Raw genomic sequence first — 22,173 nt, 5'->3', positions numbered from 1 at the left:
GGAGAGAAGAGAACGCGAGAGAAGAGAGAGAAAGAGAGAAAGAGATAGAGAGAGAGAGAAAGAGTAGCCGCCACTTACTAACCGCATACGTTTATCAAGAGCAGCGCATGGTAAAACCGCGACTCTATTCGACGACGACACGGTGACGACGGTCGACGACGGCGATCGTTCACGGTACGGGCCGTCAGTAACTGTACTGAGTGCCTCTGACACTTACTCATGCAGTTTCGTTGGCCGGGGTGGGGGGCCAAGTTGGGACTCGCGACGGGGCACAGCGAAACGCGGGAGTGGGGGAACGTCGGCTGGTTCTCTGTCGCGGAGTGGGGGTAGTATGGGCCAGACGGCGAGCGTGCGCACGCATACGAACGCGGCGCGAACGTAGCAGCACACGTAGGATGTAGCGACGTGTGGAGGCTTTTGGAACGGGCGAAAAAGGAAAGAGATCGGGAACGAGAAGGTTCGTAGATGAAGTAAGAGAGATAAAGAGAGAGAGAGAGAGAGAGAGAGAAGAAACGGGAGAGATGGAATACGGAATGAATGAGCGAGCGAGTGAAAGACCTGATATTCGAGTGTGTGGGTAGGTAAATAAGCGGTTAGGCGGGACGAAGTGCGAGTGAACAAGCGAGCGCGTTAACGGGCGATCGAGCGAGTGAAAGGACGAGCGCGCGAGCGTGTGTATCGATGAATAAGCGAGAAAGAGGCGCGAGAGTGGAAGAAGGGTGGACGAGAACGGGTCTCTCTTGGAAGTCGTCTGGCACGTAAGCACTTGCTTGAGGAGGACGTGGCGTCCTCTACCGAGCCAGGTAGAATCGACTATCCGGTTTCTCATTTAAATACCTGTTCTTTACCGTTCACCGGCTTTCTCGCGTGTGCGTGTGTACACATTTCGTGCGAGCTTTGTACACACAGGTTGTTCGAGATAGGTTGTGCGGGCATATATGGGTACCAGATCGAATGGGTACACCTGCTAAAATTTTATTGATACCGTTCAGCGTTCTTTGGAGCGGAATGAAAGATCGATCATCCAGCGTGTCTATCTCGCCAAGGTTGTACGCGTGTATTCGTAGATATGTGTGTATATATATGCATGTATATGTATATATACGCGGATGAAGTGCGTGAATGGAAAGTAAACGAGAGAATAATAGCGAGAATGGCGAATTTTCTCGATACAGGCAAGGAAATGTTTCCCGTGACGAAAGAACGTATCGAGCGAATTACGCAACGATTGTTCCTTTTGTTTGCCCCTATTAACCGTAAGCGTTGCAAACGACCGTGTAATTACTTTTACACGAGAGCAAAACGGTTGTAATTCTTCGATAATTCGCGTCACATTGTGGAAGCGATGAATGGATTTCTCTGGATGATGATGCCACCAACTTTTCTCAATTATATTGAATATTGACGTGGAGACGATTTTTTTTTTTTTTCGTCTTCGATAGAGATTGATCCAATGCAATCATCGCGGATTTACCATTCGCGGATATTAGCAAAGAATAATTACAGTCGATTATCGATATCAAGCCGTGAGTTATTTAGCTATGTGAGTCATACTATTGGCATCGTGATTTCAAACGAGATACGTATTTTTACGTGGTGTAATATTGTGGGAGAGAAATTTACATTCCTCTAAAAAAATACTATGAGTTATGTTTGTTTGCATTTGTGCAGTATTGCATCAAGCATTAATATCTTTTGCATATTATAAATATTAATCGTGGAAAATATATTTGAAAAATATTAAATGTTCAAAGGTTTATTTTCTCTCACGCGAAATATTTAAAACGTTAACAAGTGATAAGTTAAATTTCCATAGGATAACAGATATCGTATATATAGACAAACACGTGTCACGTTCGTGGAAGCGCAAAATCGAAGAAAACTCAGAATAAATTTGCCTAGCTTTACTTTGTCATCTTTGGTACTTGAACAGGTGGAACTCTGAGCAACCCAGTCGAAGCTGATCCCGAGCCGAAGTGAAAAAAGAACAAGTTGAGTTCTTCTCGTCGCGACGAAACGTCTCCGGGAGGATCGATTTAAAGTACAAACGAGAGAAGAAAAATCTGGAAGAGGGGAAAAAGGTATCACATGTATCTATATACAAATGTAATTAATACATATTCAGAAGATAACTTTTAACGTGATTCAACTTCTCTTGTTAGCTGTGTTGAATAGATACATATCAATATCAGTATCGTTTCATCGCTATTTTTATTTTAAATTTCTTGCAAATTTTTCACTCCTTACTTACATTGTTGTTCGACATTTACATAAAATTCTGTTTTAAAGATTCGTTTATAATTATATTTTTCACTTTTTATTCTCTAAGCCAAACTTATAATTCACCTACTTATAATTTTTTAACAAGATCATTGTTAATAAAAGTCATTTAACAACGTTTCATCGATGCGTTTATTAATTGTTAATATTATTTTTAATGACGTTTCAAATTAATTTGTTATAACTTTTAAATGGTTGGTACATGATCATTATGTTAAACTTTACACCATTTAGAGAGAATCGTGAGTACTTTATGGAGAGATTGTTATAGATTCAACTCATTTAATCTCATTTACCGAGACGTGTGTGGCATAATGAATAAGGAACTGAGTTATCAAGGTTTAATCTCGTTTATTACGAACTTTGTTAGACCGAAGTGTCGGCTTATTTCCACGAAAGTTCGTTTACCTATCTGGGAAAATTCGATCGATATTCTCTAATCGTCGTATAAATTTCCAACTCACGCAATTGATATTTAATACGTTTATTTGTCCTCTTGTCGTTTCAAATTTAATCTAGAGCTTTACTCGAATTTTATGATAAAATTGATCAAACTTTGCCGCACGTATTCCCAACCCTATTGTAAAAGTGACGATGAAACGTCGTAGACACCTACCGGGCAAAATGTAACGCTTTATGATCTATAACCTATGGAATAAAATATTTTACCGTGATAAAAAAGGAGAGGGGAAAAAAAAATGTTATTTTTTTGAAACAATTAATATTTTAATTGTTGTTGCATTATTAATAGTTGCAATAATTCATTATTTTTCAAATAATGTTATCTTATACCTTCTGCTCAAATCTAGATGAAAATTTTACTCTATCACTTTATACTTTATTACATCTCCATATTTAAACCTTTCAATTAATAAAATTTAAATTTAAAATTTTTCAATGGATCCTAAATTAATGAAATTTAAAACTCAGATCGAATTTGTAGAAAATAGTAAAAAATTTCCATATTTAAGGTCACCATGATCAATTGACAAATGTTGGAACTATGGATGGTAATTTTTCTCCAGAGAAATCAACCGAGATATCTATTAAAATAATGATGATCCCAAGCGAAAAAACAGCAAATAAATGCCATTATAATTCTCTCTCTTGATAACAAATCTAACGTCTCACGACCTAGGCTTACCTCAACACCGTTATCATTATCTAGGTTAATTTTATACGTTATTATATACTTAATATCTCTCTCTCTCTCTCTCTCTCTCTCTCTCTTGCTTTCTTCGCAAACTTATTCCTCCACAAGTAATTATTCCACCTGATTTATCTACTTGCCTGATAAGTAACAGTTATCCGAGAAAGCGAAATAATGTCACGCTAATTCCGAATATCTGTGTATTCAAATGAGTAGAAATCGATCGTGGAATTCGCTTTTCGAAGAAGAAAGGAAGGAAGGAAAAGTATCCTCGGCGGGTGGACGGGAAACGCGCTCGTTCCATGCAACCCCCTCGAACCATACGGTGATCACGTATCGACCGTCGATACATATTTTTTGTATATTTTCCCTCCACGAGTATTCACACCCAAATTTACCCTCGGCTCTCGCGATACAACGTTTCACGCACGTGTCGTGAAAAATTTACCATCGATTATACGTGTTCGTACACGTTATCAAACGAGAAAGAAACAAAAGAAAGAAAGAACGAGTTGCGAAGTTAATTTGTGGCTTGGAAAATTCCCAGAATTGTAAATATCAATTTTTTTCTTTCTTTNCCCCCCCCCCCCCCCCGTTTAAATCACGATTTCGTGAGATGAGCGAGTATCGGCGATCGGTTAATCCCATAACATCGGATGGTTTTTCTTTTTTATTTCCTTTATTATTCGGCCTTATTTTCCACATACCTCACCCGGTAAACCAGTTGAGTGTTCGCCTTTCTTTCCACCTCGCGAAACCTGTATTCTGCATACCACTTACCGCGGCATGCGATTGAATAAGCGATTTTATAAACAGTTAAAATAACATGAAACCGGCGTGTCTAGAAAACCATAATCCGCTTCCTTTTTTTCCTTCTCCCTTTTTTTTTTTTTTTTTTTTAATCTTCTTGATCCTATGCTTGTATACAGGTTTCGAGACGAATGATGCTGTTGGAAATTGTATGGAGTTTAGCTCCGTTGGATATGCTGGTATACAATTTGTGGTATCGCGTATATTTTTTTATGAGAAGTATGAGAAGTGTACTATCGAACAAAAATATTTATAAAAGTAAAGTATAAACGCATGTAAAAGAAAGTGATGGTATTCGAGATACAAAAAGGTAAGATAACAAAATTGTTTTTCATATTGAAAGAAGAATTTATTTAGATACTTTATAATAATACACATGAACATCGATATGAATTTTTATTTCCAATTAATTCATCGAGTAAAATTAAAGTTTTCTGAAATTAAAAGTAAATTTCTTTTGTATTTCCTGTATATGTTAATCCAATTGCTTGCAGTTTAGAATTCTTCAATTTATTATTGAATATTATTCATCATTCGAAATTACTTATCATTGGAGAAGAAAATTGATGAAAGAATTAATATAATATTATATATACGTGCTATGTATGCATAAAATTGCTTTTTAAGTTATTAAACGAAATATTCGTATAAAGCTTGTTTGAGAGAGGACTCAACCTATTTAATAATTTAATTTTCTTTCCAGTATTCGTACTTACTATTTGTACGAAGATTATATTAATCAAATCGTACAAAGATTATTTACTCAATAAATATCAAGTTCACTTATATTTGTCATATGCTTGCAGGTTTTAACGTAATTATTATAACGTAGTTATTTCACAGAAATTTAACATTAATAAATAGGTATACAGATATTCTTAACTGTTCAGAGATGTTACCATTATTATTATCATTATTTAACACGTGAATAGTTAAAGATATAACTTATAAATCTTGGTAAATACACGTAACCTACTTGTACTTCTAATAACGTTATAAATAATTATACGTGTAATTTCGAATTTACCATTTACATGTATGTAAATAACAAATAATAATAAAAGAGTCGTAAAATCAATGAAACAAATTGCAACTATTAACTTGATTATCATTCGTTAGACAATATTTTCAAACAATATGCAACAAAACACCAATGAAATACAAAATAAAATGTACACATGTATTATACATACGATATACATACAATCATCCGAGGAGACTTTCAAAATTGATTCAAAGAAAGTTATTGTTAAAATTTCACTTTAGAATTAACATTGAACATTCCATAATAATAAAAAAAAAAAACAAAAATTAAATCGATTCATCATTGAATTTACGCGTCAAAAATCGAAGAAACGTCGAGATAAAAATTTACTTTTCACAATGTTTCTTTACTTTTCCACCCAAGATTTTTGTAGATGATTGTATAACACATGGGGGAATGAAACTCGTAAATATATAAAAGAACCAAGACTCCTTGTCCGGTTCCTAACAAGCATGATATATTACTTTCGCGGCACGAAGCGTTGTATTGAGATATTCCTCGTCCACCAGGAAAAGAAGGAAAAATGATGGTTGGAATCTGTGTCGCATCTTTGATCGTGTTGAGCGCGAGATATCTGTGTATTGACCTTGCGTGGGACGCGTTGGATAGCAGAACAGGTTCCGTTACACCTTCCAGCTTCGAAACATTCCATCGAGCTACCTCTCTGCTCGTCTCCTTTCCCCCCCCCATTCCCCTTTTCTTTTTCTTTTTTATTTCCTCGTTTAAGGGCGAGGCCATCCTACACCTCTGGCGACCTGTGTGACTATGGCGACAACCTGTACGAGCGAGAAACGGGGAAAGAAATTTCGCATAACGTCGATGGACATGTTATACGGTATCGATGACATTTATATTTAATTGCCTCTTACATTTACAAGTGATAAACACTGGTCGTTAAGTTGGTAACTGGACATTCGTGTTCGCGGACGTTGATATATATTTGACGAGGAACCGTATTTAGCACGAATTAAATCTAGGAAGAGTTCTTATTAATGATAAATTTTGTTTCGTTTTTTTTCTTTTTTCTTTTTTTTTCTTTTCTTTTTCTTCTTCTTCTGATTGAAGAATTGAACGTGTTGGTAACGCGTGAATAGAAATGCAAATAATATATACATATATATATATATAAGTGTTGTAACGTTTTAGGATCGAATGTTGCCTAACGAGTCGACGAATTCGTAGAAAACGTTCTTCGTTTAAATTTTATTCCTTCGAGGCTATTTGTTACTGTTGAAATTTCTCTTTCTTCTTATCCTTATATTTCTCAATACATTTTTGCTGAAACGTACGATTACTTTTATATCGTGCGGTTTATTCGTGTATCGTGGTGGTTACTATAATTCTTCAACTGTAATTTGCGAGTAATATACATTGTTATGACAGAATTTTACGATTGCAAAAATTATTATTCTCGATAAAACTTTTCACTATTGATTTCTACCTAACGTTTAAGCCTAATTTAGTACAATCTAACTATTACGTAAATATATATTGTACACAAAGATCACGTATCTTTAATAATCAAAAATAATTTTTATAGCCAACACCTTCGAAATTAAAGAAGAAGCAAATTTTAATAATTACAAAAAAAAAATAGAAGAATCTATGAATTAAATTCTCTTAATCGAAGTCATCCTAGGATTAAATATCGTACTTTTACAAAGATATTTTCAACAATTTCATACGATAGTCAAAGATCACATGGAATATTAGCATTGTAAAAATCTATAGAACGCGCTAAACGAATAAAGAGTTCGAGCCGAAAAGTATTGCTAAAATGGCGGCTGCCATAGTGATTGCGAATTTACGCGGATAGCTCCCTTTCTCTGGACAGGAACCAAACGTTCATCGGTTCCGATTTGCCTTTCATAGTCACGGGTCCTCTGTATTCAAGCAGAAATTGAGAATCCTGGTTCTCTGGCATGCACAGGTACCTGTAATGATAACATTATCATGGTTATCTGATATATAACAAATCGATAATGAATATTAAATTCATTGGTATGGAAATTGATTATTGATTAATTAATTGAAATTGATTATTATTATAAAGTACAATATTTCGTTATCTGAAAAATATCTAGATAAACCTTGATGGATGTAGCAATTATATAATTTATATCGATATTAATTTGCAAACTTTATACACATACAGCTGCGCGAAATTAAAATTATCATTATAAAATATAATACTTTATTCTCTGATATTCACAAATTGATCTAAATCATATAATCATATAATCATATAAATTTTATAATTTTATATAATTTTCATATTCTCAATTTGTAATATAATTATAAAATAAAACTTTGTGATTATATTAAAAATTTTTAATAATTCGTAAAAAAAAAGAGGTAGATTTTCTCGAATGAATATCATTACACTATAAATATCCGTAGTGAAGGAAGACATCAATACGAGCGCGATAAATTGAAGAGGAATTAATAAGAAAATTAACATCCATTTAAAATCTTCAAACGTCCGATAACTGTCCCGATAGTTTCCATTCCACAGACGCGCGTTGCGCGTGGAAAATAAAAAAAAAAGCCAACTTCTCGCTCCCTCTCCCTCTTGTAATTCGGGACAAAACCATTAAACACGGTCTTAGGGTCATAAAGCTGACGGTGTGTACCTCTTTCCAAACAATTTAAAAATATTTACCATAATCACACGTATCCGAGGGAAATTTATCGCTCATCTATCCCAACTTCAAGCCACGTCACGTAATTTATTATCATAAGCGTATTACCATAACCTCATCCGATTTTCAAAAAAATCCTTAATTACCAATACACCGAGCGTTCATCTACAACGTGTTCGAAACTTTTTACACAGGTAGTTTCACGAATCCACCCTTCACGATCGAACGAAGATGAAGCCCTTGGAATATACTTATTTAACGTCTAATCGAATTAACCCTCTCTCTGTCTCTCTCTCTCTCTCTCGTTTTCGCGACTCCTCGTCAACGGCCATCATTCAGAAGCGTGCAATGGTCACGACGTAGTTGTGCTTTCAAATCTCGAAGGTTGACAGAAGATCGGTGCATGTCGATTGTCGAGATTTACAATCATCAAGTAGAGGCGATGGAGGTGTTGATCGACTGCTACTTCGACAGGTTGTTCTCGGAAATGGATCGAAGTTGTCTGGCCTCACGATACAAACGTCGCGAGATGGTCGGCTATTTCTCGGACGTGATTAATAGCTGTTCGCAAGGTAAATCTGAATCGGTTTGTTGAAACAGTTTGAATCGGCCGATATAGTCCGATCGGATATTACCGATCGACCCGAGAAAACATCGAATCGAGACATTGGTTAGAAAATTGGGAACGATCCGAGGGAACGATTTTAAATTACGAATTTACCGTACACCTAACGGGGAAGGGAATCGATTCGAGACCGTGTCAACGCGGTTGGACGAACCGTTTTCGATTCACCAGTTCTCTCGGTTCGTCCACCACCTCCTAGAAACTGTATTGTGCGACCATGAAAGTGGTTCGATCGAGGAATGCCGGAAAGAAAGTGATACTGGTGTAATGTTATACACTTGGGAGAAACTTGTGCATCGTACTTGTGCCACCGTATGATTTTACTTTCCTCGAAAAATTATGCAAACCGACCACCTGAAGCGACGCGGATGGAATCGTTTATCCGTGAAAACATGGTTGGTTTCGCAAGTCGCGATCGCTCTATGATTCGCGCGGTGAGTAGAAATAATTGTTTGGATAGAAATAAAGCGAGGTTAATGCAGATTATGGAAAATCGAGAAGGTTTTATTTCGATTGTTTTATTTCATCCTTGAGAAATTTTATTAGCTCAAGTATCGATGATTATATCGAGGATTAAACGATTTTAGGAAAGCATCGGCAGCGTGTTTTTCGAGGGTTAAATCTTACGAGAAAGAACTTACGTTTCCAAGGAAGTGAAAAATTGTGCGGTGATCGTGAAATATCGACGTTAAGCGTTAAACTTGTTACTTTCACCGCGATAATTATCTTTCTAACGTGATCATCCTTGGATCATCAATTAACAGGAATAATGAACATCTTTCGAACCGTAATTCACCGGTTACCTGGTTAATGTCTATCCTCTTTCACACGTATTAACCTGATTTACAATAATGCGTATCTAACCTAGAACCAACTAATACCAGCAACCCGTTTAAGAAATAACGTTTCTTTCGGTAAATTACCTATTTTGTCAATACAACGCTTGACTCACTCCTATCGAACTTCTCCTCTTTCGCACGATTAAATTTAAAAAACACGATTAACCGATTTATTTCTCAATAATAAAATAAATTTTCTAATTAATTTTTCCGAAATTTCCAGCTGAAAACCTAGACAAGCAAGACGTCTGCGAGAGGATAGTGATGTCCGCCCTCCGCTACCACAACATAGCAATGATGGAGAACGGATACGTGTGCCTTCTCGGCAAGTTCCACAACGTTCTTTACGTGGCGGCCAAGCTCTGCTTCGATTGGAACCTAGACAACAACGAGATCGTGTCCCGCTTGCTCAACGACATCTTCTACTGCGAGAAAACGTTCGAGCGCATCCTGGTGGGTGCAATTTTCGGCACCCGTGTCACTCACTTCCTGTCCGGGTGGAAGAGCGACTTCGAGGACCGCGAGGAGAACCTTCGCGCCCTCATGTACTTCTTGCGCCACGCCACCCTAGGCAAATTGGAGTACCGTTGCGCCTGTTCCCCCGTCAAACAAAGATTCATCGACGTTCCCATGGAATCTTACGGCCAGGTGTCGCCTTTCAGAGTGGCCATCCAACACGGCTCGCCGGACATCCTTTTGATCATGCTCCGTTACGGCGCCTCGGTCGAATGCGACAAACTCGCCCCTAGCCCCCTCGAGATACTGCTGACCAAGCTGAGCGAGTACGACGCCCAGCCGGGCCAGGAGAGGATCGCGTACCCGGAACATTTGCTCCTCTGCCTGAGATTGGTGCTGAGAACCGTGACGACCGGTTTCGTGAAGACGCCTGAATACATTGCCGAGCAGAGCGGCGTGCTCACCGTTTCCGTTTACGAACAGTATCCGACTTTGGTCGAGCAGAAGCTGGTGCCGCCCGAGAGGAGCGGCCTTTGCCCCCCTGAATTGAGACATCTTTGCCGGTGCCGGATCAGGGAGGCCCTGTTCGAGAACTGGGCGTTGCCGCACGGGATACAGCAACTTCAGATACCCGAGTCGTTGAGGAGTTATTTGGATCTGCTTCGAGATTGAGATTCAGAAATTTTCAGGGATTTGAATTATCGAATCGAGCTCGCCTATTCTTTTCGCCGGAGAAAGGATATTTTTTCACCGAGGTGAAAGTTTGGGAGGAATATTGGCGGTGTAGGAGAATCATGGAACCACGTGAAATATACGTATTGTGGAATTGGAGGCCTTAAATGAATATTGTATATATACTTAACGATTCGAATATCGAGGAAATTGATTAGATGTTTGTGAAATTTGTGGCTCGTGTTTTTATTATGTTTCGGATCGATGAATGTATTTGTACGTGTATAAATATTTCGTTTAAGATAAATATTGTGTGATACGTGATAGAAATTATTTATATATATATCTATGTATATGCTATTATTATAATGCGTGATTTATTAGATCTTCCTTTTTCATCTCTTTCAAGTAATATTAATTTTATTAATGTAACGTGAAATTTTATTAAATCAGGATCCTTTTTTAAGAAGGAAACTTTCTTCAAGTTCTTCAAGAACGAAAATTTAATCACAGCGTAAGAATTTAAGAAATAAATTTACTTGGAGAAAGAAAATAATAGATATAATCATAGACAGTTTCCATGAATACGTTTAAAGTTTGAAGATAAAATCAAACGAAGTGTATGTAGCCTAAATGTATGCTAAAACGTAAAGTTGTTTATAACTTTGAACGCAATTTCTTTTAGATAACGTTTGAACTGTTGCGTATCAGTTATCAACTTGTTGATCGAACTAGTTCTATATAATAGAGTGATCGTATAAATTTCGATACTGGTGAATCGAGTTTTCCACGTAATATTTTACACGTGATATTTTATACTGGACCTATGATAGAACATACATATATACATACGTTCATGATAGCGCAGAGCGTTCAATCATTCAAACGATCGAATTGTACCAATATGGACGGAAATAGAAATAATGTAAATGTAAATTGAAAAATGTTTTTATCGAATTGAAAGTTATATAGGAATAATATTTTACATTTCCTTTATTTTGAATATTGTTAAGGGACGTTTTTTTTATTATTAGTTTTACGATTATATAATTCAATACCTTTGTGCTATTCATTAGAGAATATGTATCATTTTTAACAATTGTAATTTTGATTAGATTGTATTTTTGCTGAATGTTGATTTCAAATGGATATTTTATTACATGAAACTTGTACATTTATTTTTAAATTATATCATTTTTTAGTTTTCTGTGCAGTATTTAACGATTGTAAATACTGTTAAATCGTTTCAAAGATTCGTTGCGCTTTTGACCTACGATATTAAGTTCCGTTCAGTATTTCATGGTATTGGGAAAGGATTATCTGTTACGAATGTTGCCAAAGAAATGAAATGCTGGATTCAAACAAATATCTGGAAACAGTTAAATATAAGTAATTCAAGAGAAGAATTTAGGCCAGCTCAATAAATAGCCAGAAAAATAAATTCTTCAATGAGACGTTAAGCACGAATCGATAGAACAGAAACAAAAAATCGGATCCTAGCTGAAATATTTCCCTCCATTTGTATTGATTTCATAAAATCGTAGATAGATTCATCCATCATTCATTCCGATTTTTGCAAAAATTTCCTTTAATGTCAAGGAAGAAAACGTATTAAGATTGAACAAATTACATGATATAAATCATCGAACCATTAAAAAGCATTAAAAACATTTCGACGAAACGAAGGTAGCCAATATAAGAGAAAAAGCAATCGAAAGAAATTGTGTATCGATTGTACATAATATCTACTTTAAATTCTAATGGAAGATACGTAGAACTGCTTTACGCTTTTCTTAAATTCTTCGACAAACTTTCGAATCTAACATCATTCACAAATTCGTTGAACAAACCGAATTATTCATCCATTCCAATTTTTAACTTATTCCAATGTTATTATTTATTTTGATAAAAATAAATAGGCGAAGAAACAACGAAATCCAACAAGTGAAATTCATTCAATACATACTTCGCGCGCGTTCGAAAACACGAAAACAATTTTAACGTCAATCAAATAAGATAAACGTTTTCACCCGGATTTAATAGCCGCCGTAATTTAAACACACGAGACACAGAGATTTAAAACGTTAGGAAAGTTAGGTTCAATAGGTCGCGAATAATTACGTACAATGTAATATCCCGAGGTTAAAAGCGATGGAGAATCGAAGAGAATCCTATCCGAACTACGGGAAACTGTGCCCGTTCGCCACTTTTATTTCTATCACGCGACCGTCATATCATAAAGAAGAACCGCCGTTTATGAATTTTGAACTTCGTTCCGGGTATAAATATGAGCGGCGAGTGTTGTGCTTATGTGGTGGTTAAGTTTGGTTTACCGGTGGATTAAATTTTTCATAAGGAGCTTATCTGTGTTAAGTGTTATGCCATCGGAGTTTACGATCGTTATAAAATATTGCGGCGAAGTTTGAGCGGAATGTTTTAGCCGGGATTAAAGCGTTTCGAGGTGAAAATAAATCATTCGGCTTAAGTTTCGTTGGATTAGCAATAAAATTTAGCAATAAAATTGATGACCGATGATTTATAGTATTGTAATAGTCGTTTTCACGAATCGTCCAACTATTCGCCTGCGAACAATATGATGATATTGATAATTTAAAATACCCGGGGGGGGGGGAGGGGGGAACAAGCTGACAGACGTCGTGTAACTGTTTCGATTGGCGTTTTGCATTAAATTTTACACCAATCGTATCGAATACGTTTCCCACCACCGTGATAATTCACAATGTCCTCGTCTAGATTTTCCCGAGTTCCCGTAATTCAATTACCTACCATCTAAACAATTCATCGTCGCGATAATGTCGCCGGATATTGTTACCGACCGTCCATCAATATGTAATTCGAGTCGGGCTCTCGATATTCAGGATGGACGAGTAGGTGTACGCGAAATCGATGAAATTTAATTTTTTTTTTTTTTAATACAAAATAGAATGTTTCTAAGTAAAATGGAGAATGACATAAAATTTCAAAAATCATGGACGTAGTCAGAACATTTTTCCATACTTTGATCCATCGATTTTAACGTAACGTGTTTCAGACGCTTGTTAAAGAGAAACCGAAGGTGTTATTGGAATATCAGAGAGAGAGAGAGAGAAAAGAAAAAGTTGATAGATCGAGATGTCGAAAGCATTTTAAGATTGAGTTCATTTCCATGTATATTAGTACAGAAAAAAATAAGCTTGACGTATCTATGCATTTTTTTCTTGCAAAGCTAATGATCGTCCTCATCTTTTCATTATGTATACAATTTTTGCCATCTTGAGTTTTATATTATAGCGTATTTGCTTGCTTGTAAAATGGAATGAAACGTCAGAATATTTCTTTATAAATGAAACGTGTCTTTGAAGTAATTATATTATATGTCATTTTCAGAATAATTTTATTAATTAATACGTAATGCGTTTTATTATTTATTACATTCTTTAATTTCTTTGTTTCAAACGATCCTAATAGCACGAATAGTTAAACTTTGACCACTCGTTCATAAACATTAATACATAAATTATCCTAAACATCGTTATTATCGAAAAAACAAATTTCTCTGTATCATTCAACTTCGCTACAAAATATTTATTTCTCACGTTATCAAATACCTATACACGCTTTCTCGGATGATAAAAACTTTTCCATTAAACTTCCATTAACTTCGCGATTTATCATAATTCACAATGTTAATTTACAAAAAAAGCAACTCGATATAATCCTTCTACAAATACTTCTACAAATCACCCCTGATAAATTCCACCTGGATCTTCCTCCTCCACGCTTTTGAAAAAGCAAAAAAAAAAAAAAAAAAAAAAAAAAAAAAAAAAAAAAGAAAAAAAGAAAAAGAAGAAAACAAACGAACCAAATCCCGAGCCAGCTCTCGATAAAAGTTTGCCTCGCGCAAAATAAACCGCTTACGATTCGAAGCGAGGCACTGAGCTCCAACCTTCGTCTCTCCTATATATCCTGTTTTTTTTTTTCCGGTCGAGCTTCGAGAATAATCTCTAATTATCATAAATTAAACGAGTCAACGTAACTTTGTTACCTGTACGCGTCCTCGGAGACGTTTATTTTGCCGGGCTCCCCTGTTGTCTCGGTTCGGCTGGTCAGATTCACGGTGTTTCCAAACAGGCAGTAACGGGGCATACGATGCCCAATTACACCGGTCACGACCTCCCCGCTGTGGATCCCGATGGTGATTTTCTGCGGGGCAATAGTCACGTTTCGTGAAACGGAGGGAGAGGGGGAGGACCTCTTACAAAAGAGGAGATGAGAATTCGCGTCACGTATTCGCGCACGGCGGAAGCTTTCGCGAAGGAACAGGAAGGAGACGGTATTCAGGAAGGAGAAACAAGAGTCTTTCTACGGGTAAGTAATAGAATGCAAGAACGAAGAGATCTAGCCAGTCCCCCGGTGCCGATGCGAGTTCCTCCTTAGGACGGGATTGAAAAGTCAACGTTCAACTCACTTGGAAGTGTCTTCTGGCGTGTAATCGGTCTGTTGACCGGGGACAAACATGTTTGAGATATGATGAGTGAATTATGAGTGCCGCGTTTGACGTGGTTGTGGAAAGCGTTGGAATGAGGAAGCGTTCGGTTTGATGAATGAATAAAACGAATTGCTTTTAACTGGTGTTTCGTTAATTTTTTTCTTTTTTTTTTTTTTTTTTTCTTACAGAAATATTATCGCAAGTAAGGAAATGGAAAATAAATAGCGATGATGATTGAGATGGGCAGATCGCAATATCTTACGGGACCACAAGAGTTTATGATAGATTTGAACGAGGTTATACAATTTTAAGATACTTAATTAACAGTACTGTTAGACAGGTTAGCTTTCGTGTCAAGAATTTATAAAATATGTTTGCATGTTTCTCATGCTTCTAGAAAAAATATAATAGTAGCAAGATTTGAAAAGTAAACGATTTAAAAAATTCATAAATAAATATACAAACGGGTATTATTATAGATAGTTAATGGGCTCTTAGTGTTGCATCATCGTGTAATATAGTGTTTATTTGTACTCGTATAACAAGCCTTCTTATATTTTATATAATTCAAAATACAATGAAATTAAATATTTTAAAATTGAGTAACTTAAACCTAAACGCTTCTCGATTATCTATGATCCAATTGAGAATTGAAGAAAGTATTGAATTAATATAAAAAAAAAAAAACAATATAAATGATAAAAAATTCGTCAAGTTTTAAACATATTGCTCGTCAATGAGAAGTACACAAAGATTTGAAAAATTTTAATGAAAAAAATATCCACGTTCAACAAATATCAATTACTATTATTTCGCAATCATCATTTTCAACTAACAGTTCGAAATTTCATCATTGTCATGTGAAAAAAAAGAAAAGTTATTCGTTTCATTTTCGAATTCAGAAATATTTAATTAATATCGTAAAGTTGGAAACACGAGGATGATAAACGTTTCCCGTATAGGATGATCATTCGAGCGGATGCAAACATAAAAATTGAAAGCCGCAAAGCGGGTGCATAAAAAAAAAAAATATGGAGGCTTACCACTGGCTCGCCATCGATCTGCACTTCGTCAGCGGCTAGATCCATCATATCCAAAGCGAGACGAGCGATGCACCGTGCATGGCAACGACATGGTTCCGGTAATCCGCTCACGGCCATGTATTTGTCACCAACAGTTTCGACCTAGTCCGACCAAAGTGGATCAGTGCTAACAAGCCTTCTCGTAAATTCAAATATATCCGTTGTTGGGTGTATAATGGTTATATCTTGGTTTCAACCTCGCCAAAATAAAATTTATAGAAATATTTATTTTTTTTGGAAGGAAGGAAGGAGATGGTGTATCAGTGAACATCCATTTTGAATTCAGATAGATGATTAATTGTATTGTTGTGGTTTTTAGATTACTGAGTTTTAGGATCTGTTCTCTAAAAAATTCTTAATTTTGTATTTAATGTTTAATGTTTCCAGAAATCGTATGATCATCAATGGATAATAGCAAAAAATATCTTAAAAATTTCGTTACGAATTATTCGAAAAAAAAAAAAAGGAAAAAGGAATTCTTGAAGATGAATTCAGATACATATTCTGTAATATATATAGAGGATAATTTACATGTTGTAATACACTTTTGAATTTCACGACCAAACAGTCAAGTTTATAAAACAGTTTTAAAAACAGTCAAGCTATATAAAAGGGAGTCCTAAGGGACGTATAAAAGTTTTCTCTCGTTCCAGTATGCATTATTATTTAAAACAACCGATATTTCTAACACAATACGAACGGTTATCGTTCGTATTTTCTACGAACTCCCTCCCAACTTTTTATTAATGCATTTTAAACGGCACGCATTACGAAGGAAACTTTCTTTCCAACGCGAGAGCGCCTTTCAAAAATACACATCGCCATAAGCGTTTTACGTTACACTATACAGATGTACTTTCCATATTATTACCTCCAGCGAATCGAGCCATATTTCAATGGATTCCATTTCAATGGATCCACAAGCATTGTTAATCCTTTCGAAGTTTAAATTCACATATCGGTGAAATTACCAAAATTATCTTTGCCATCATTCGTTAAATATGGAAAAACAAAAATTTTTATAGGGATAGATCTTTTAATATTTTAATAATAAATATATTTTAACTCAATATTTTATATTCCCAAAAATAAACGTATATATTACGTGCAAATAAATGCTTACCTTGTACACGTTCGGATTTTTCTTCGGATCAGTGAGCACGTCGAACGCGGTGTACAGCTGATTAAGCATGTTGACGATTTTCATCGCACCGCTGGAGTCCGTGTGAGCGGCGCAGTAGGCCCCGAAGCCCACGATTCCAGAGAACAACAGGGTCACGCAGTCGTACTTCTTCGCCGGAACTGGCCTCGAGTGCCTGAGCTCGTTCGCCACGGAAATGGGTAGCACCGAGTACAACAACCTGCGTGAAACGCGGGAACAACTTTTAAAATGCAACTCCTTTCAATCGCGATCCGCAATTATCTTAGAATTGTCGTTGGAGAGAGGAATTGATTTAACGAAACGAAGTAATTAGTTTTTTCCTCTTTTTGTCTCTAATGATTTTTCTTTTCGATGCGAATAATGTTTGAGAATTTTTTAATGTGAAATTTATTTTATGCTTTTACGATATTTTAATACTGTATATATAAAATATCTAATCGGCGAAATTTATAGAAAATTTTTAAAAGTTAAAAGAATTAGAAAAATTCGTACATTTTTGATTCCTGATTTATTCGTTCATAACTCATTACGAATCTTGAAACGAAGTTAAATGAAATATTTAAATATTAAAGGAAAGGAAAACATATTATTTTGCATGTTAAACCTATCATACGTGAAGAGAGATATTGGAGATACTGATAAACTTGTCATGTTCACTTGATACATTGGAAAATCATTCGTCCGTACAATATTTATCATGTTGATGCTTTAATGCTTCTTTCGTAAATTAGATTAATGTAATTTATATTAAAATGCGTCTGCTATTTTATATTGCGCGCATAATTGTTATTATAATAGTTAATTAATAATAAAATTAAATAGATTGAATACGTATAAAGATTAGCATTTTTTCTTTTTACTTCAAACAGGCGATATTTTTAATACAATTTTCTTTTTAATATGATTGCGCAGCAGATATATATTCGATTATATACGGGAAATTCTTTGTGCAGAGTGACCTGGTTTCAACGCACGCAATGCATCACAGAAGGCAACAGGTGGAAAAATGCAACTGCGATTCAATATTAATCCACATTTCGTATTTGATCCCGGTATTGAAACAAAAAAAATTCGACCAGAAACTAAAAAGAATTCGTGGAATATTAATACTTTGAAGATATTTAATATACTTTCTTTTCATTTTTTTTGAAATACTCTCAATATTGAAGATACGAGAAAAATCACGATAAAAATAACTTGTATAAAAATAACTTGCATATCATTTTAAAAAAATATCAAACTCTCTCTTTCTCAATAACTTTCTACCGAAACATTTAATAAACTACATTATTATACGTATATATTGCCTATATATTATTTCATTCGAATAAAAATTCATTCCATCAAATTCTACCAAATTCTTCCATTTCAATCCTCTTTTCGTTCGCCCCCTTTCCCCCCCGAATCTATTCATTCTCCCGGACAATTTCAATTTCCTCACCTACAATCGCTTTAAATTCATCGTACACACCGTCCAAGATAAATTCGTTCCCAGATTAGAAGGCGTCCGAGTGTAACGATCGTGTCAATGACAGTTTTATAGGTAGATGTCGAAACAGGCGGAGGTTTAGAAAAAAAGAAAAAGAAGAAAAAGTATCATAATTTCTCGACGAAGGTGAGAAAAAAAAGAGAGAGAGAGAGAGAGAGAGAGAGAGAGAGAGAGAGAGAGAAGGAGGTGGGATCCAATTTCCGGTGGGAAAGAGTATCCTGTCAAGAAAGCAACTCCAACGACGGAAAACTCGATTCCGGGAGAATTGCGTCAGGATAAATGGCAAACGAGGCCAATGGGGATTTCCTTAATCAGAAAATTACACGGACGGAAATCCTTACCTGTCGGTTTTCTGCTTCTCGCCGTCGAGCTCGCGATACGTCTGTTGCAATTTATCGGTAAGCAATTCCAAGTTTCTCGTTAATTTGTAATCAGCCTCGAATTGCTCCGACATCAGTACGAGATCTCTGGTGGCGTCGTGAAGGGGGATGTCGCTCAGGTACAAGCTTCGCCTGACAATTACAGAAAAATAAAATGTAGATTTACAGGAAAGCATTGTTTTGTGTTTGAAAATGTAATAAGAAATCATTCAGGAACAGTGCGAGTGAAAAAATATCGTACTTGGAAAAATAAAAAGTAGAACTGATGATCAGAAGAAATAGAAATTTGGAAATAACGTAAGTAATGGAATTATTACAAAATGATAAGATAGCTAAATGTAATAAAGTAAAGCTGATGGATTGTATGAAAAGAATTGATTTGTATAAAAATATAAAAGGAATATTTGGGAACATTGTTGAATTGAAGTTAGATTTAGTAATATTAATTCTTTGCACTAGAATCGTTTTTTAATTTTATTTTTCTATTAATTATATGAAATAACTCAAGAGTTTTAAAAAATGTTGTCTTTTTCCACGAGTGATTTCATAGAGCAAAGATTTAATTAATAATTTTCGATTTCAATAAATAAATGCAAATATTCTTTAATTTCAACATCAGAATAACAAACAAAAATTTTCCATAAGAAATCTCAATTCTATTCGATCGATAAAAATTTGAATAATATCAAATTTTAACAATAATTTCAAAGCATAATAAGTAAACTTTTAAATTTCTCGCATAACAGAAAGAATTAAATGATCAAATAACAATTCGAAAAATAAATCCCAATAAAAATTATGCGATAAAAACTACATTTAACGCGATCTTCCCCGCGTTAAACAATATTTACGACATTTATTCCTGGAGAACGACAGCTTCAAATTTAACGCAATTTATCTCTCCGACGCTTCTAATCATTTTCATTCGAGATTCAGCATTCAATCATCCCCGATGTTTAATTCATCATTCTTCTCTTACCAACGATAATGGTGAGTACAGGCTGCGCGACAAAAGAATCCACCCTTGAGATTCATTTGAAACGAAATAACCAGCCCCGGCATACATACATACATACGTGTAATCAAACAACCAGTCGATATTTTCCCAAAGAAAATTTATTCCCTCATGTGTATGTAATTTTTCCCACGAAACACGAATGTAATCCATCCGGAGTAATTCTCGCCTAATCTAATCGTCCCAAGGGCCAAGTCACCATCCTTTTCTCCTTGCGAAAGAAAACCAACGCGAAATAACGACGGCGAACTCGATTACGCTTTAATTTTATTTGCTCAATATATATTTTAAAAACAGTATCCTTAAATTCAAGCATGTTGAAAATTATTCGAATGTGAGTCGTTAATCATAAGAAGAAGGATGAAGAAGAAAAATTGCTCGGATGTAATTTCGAACGAGGATCAAAATGGCGCAGCAGAGCACCATCAGAACTTATGACCCGCAATTTATTCTGCGGAATTCGATTTCCAGAAAAATCGAGAAAATCTCCTTTTTGTGTAATAATTTAGGAATTTAGGAAACCATAATATTGGTGAATTAACGTTGATCTTAAGTTGAATTAGACAGTTTTAAATATTATTGATAAAATTTTAGTCACGAGTATAATATAATATATTATATCATATAATACTAACGATTAACATTAAAAGTTTATTCACGTGTAAATAAAAATTATAAAAGAGACGTATACTGTAATTTAGTCAGATCAGTTTATTGCATAAAAGGGTCCAAATAATTTCAGAGATAGCACCCTCGGTCGGAATGTACGACAGACAGACGACTATCTCATGCATTTTCTTCCTTGCCGAATAGCAAAATGGAGGAGATGAGAAGTAGAAGATGACGAAGTAGAGGGTACTCGAGCGGAAGAAAGATGGAGAATCGGGAGAATAACAAGGGTGAAGATTATTCGAACAGAGGCAATTCGGTGGCGGCGTGACGGGAATTTATGCGACTAATAGGACTCCGGCAGACACTAGAATGGGTGTAATTATGCGAGTCATCGATTCGATATCTATCGAATAGCCTGTATACGTATATCCGTTATTTCATCCGAGACAAATATTTTCCACGCAAAAATAGGGGAATTTAAGTTACGATGAATTAATAGGAAAACTTCACTAGCGATCAAATATGTCTATTTACGATAACGACCTAGAATGCCGTGTTCTGTCTTCGATGGCTATTAGATCCATTAGGTTAAGCTTTATATATATATATAAGGATTTCTTGCTACTAGAAAGAAGATACCTATTACCATTGTCTTATTCCAGGATATATAACAAGAGTTGTTACGTAAGTACTTGTATTTCGAGACGAGATGTTCTTTCAATTCTATATTTCATTCTGTGTACGTGGATAATATAAATCTCTTGATAAAAAGAATCTTTTGTGATATTAAAGTATCTAAGAAGTATTATAATTTATGAAATTAAGATATTTTTAAGATGAGATATTTATATTTCGTTAATTGTTTGATATTCAAAATCTGGAAAATGATAAAAAGTGATAAAAATAAGATATTACGTATATAATTTGACAATACTGACAATACTAATAATATTTATATTTACAGATTAAAGATAAAGGTTTCACATTTGTTTGTATCTCTCTATTTTATATCATAGAGAAATTTTTTTCTATCTAGAAATATTTCTATTTATTAAAAGGTTGAGAATGAGATACGTTAGTATACGTCAAGATATTCAATTAACAAAAATAAGAAATGAGAACAAGATCAAGGATAAATGAAAAATCTAAATTCCTTTCTAAAATCATAGTATTAAATTAAAAAAAAAAAAAAAAAACAGAAAAATAAAAAATGTTGACACAAAATTTTAGTAAAATAATAAAAAAATTACGTACTAAAATATAATAATAATATTCTCACATTTCTCTCATAGACCATTAATCTTGCCATTTGTACTGACAAATTGTCGTGTTGTCGCGCGTTTTATAAATTTTCAAACATTTGTCATCAAACGCAACACCGACGCACGTGCCCACCACCAATTTATTGATCACACGTTCGCACTG

At 35.0% G+C, this 22,173-nt stretch overlaps 2 protein-coding genes across 6 annotated transcripts in view; one reads left to right on the top strand and one right to left on the bottom strand.

Moving 5' to 3' along the window:
* Positions 1 to 930: 930 nt before the first annotated feature.
* Positions 931 to 13,063, top strand: LOC122718775. Of its 3 annotated transcripts, XM_043944094.1 has the most exons (3): positions 931 to 1,046; positions 1,934 to 2,081; positions 9,615 to 13,063. In XM_043944094.1, exon 3 carries the CDS (start codon positions 9,656 to 9,658, stop codon positions 10,517 to 10,519), a length of 864 nt encoding a protein of 287 aa, XP_043800029.1. In that variant the 5' UTR covers positions 931 to 1,046; positions 1,934 to 2,081; positions 9,615 to 9,655; the 3' UTR covers positions 10,520 to 13,063. The 3 variants fall into 3 exon arrangements, with proteins under 3 accessions (XP_043800029.1, XP_043800030.1, XP_043800028.1); XM_043944095.1 differs by lacking the exons at positions 931 to 1,046; positions 1,934 to 2,081 and adding an exon at positions 7,796 to 7,910; XM_043944093.1 differs by lacking the exons at positions 931 to 1,046; positions 1,934 to 2,081 and adding an exon at positions 8,292 to 8,499.
* The window catches only part of LOC122718774 (guanylate cyclase soluble subunit beta-1), a 31,892-nt gene continuing 14,428 nt past the window's right edge, over positions 4,710 to 22,173 (bottom strand). For 2 of the 3 annotated variants that reach the window (XM_043944090.1, XM_043944091.1), the window contains 5 exons: positions 19,083 to 19,253; positions 17,214 to 17,451; positions 16,052 to 16,192; positions 14,565 to 14,722; positions 4,710 to 7,219 (listed from right to left, as the gene is read on the bottom strand). In XM_043944090.1, the coding sequence (XP_043800025.1) occupies positions 7,090 to 7,219; positions 14,565 to 14,722; positions 16,052 to 16,192; positions 17,214 to 17,451; positions 19,083 to 19,253 (838 nt within the window). In that variant the 3' untranslated portion in view covers positions 4,710 to 7,089. Of the gene's footprint in view, positions 7,220 to 14,556; positions 14,723 to 16,051; positions 16,193 to 17,213; positions 17,452 to 19,082; positions 19,254 to 22,173 lie in introns of all 3 variants that reach the window. The other variant, XM_043944092.1, reaches the window with a different exon arrangement.

Source organism: Apis laboriosa, unplaced genomic scaffold (genome assembly GCF_014066325.1).
Source record: "Apis laboriosa isolate Shangri-la unplaced genomic scaffold, ASM1406632v1 scaffold68_cov148, whole genome shotgun sequence".
In the NCBI taxonomy this organism is placed as follows: domain Eukaryota; kingdom Metazoa; phylum Arthropoda; class Insecta; order Hymenoptera; family Apidae; genus Apis; species Apis laboriosa.
This window is presented reverse-complemented; position numbering and strand designations above follow the sequence as displayed.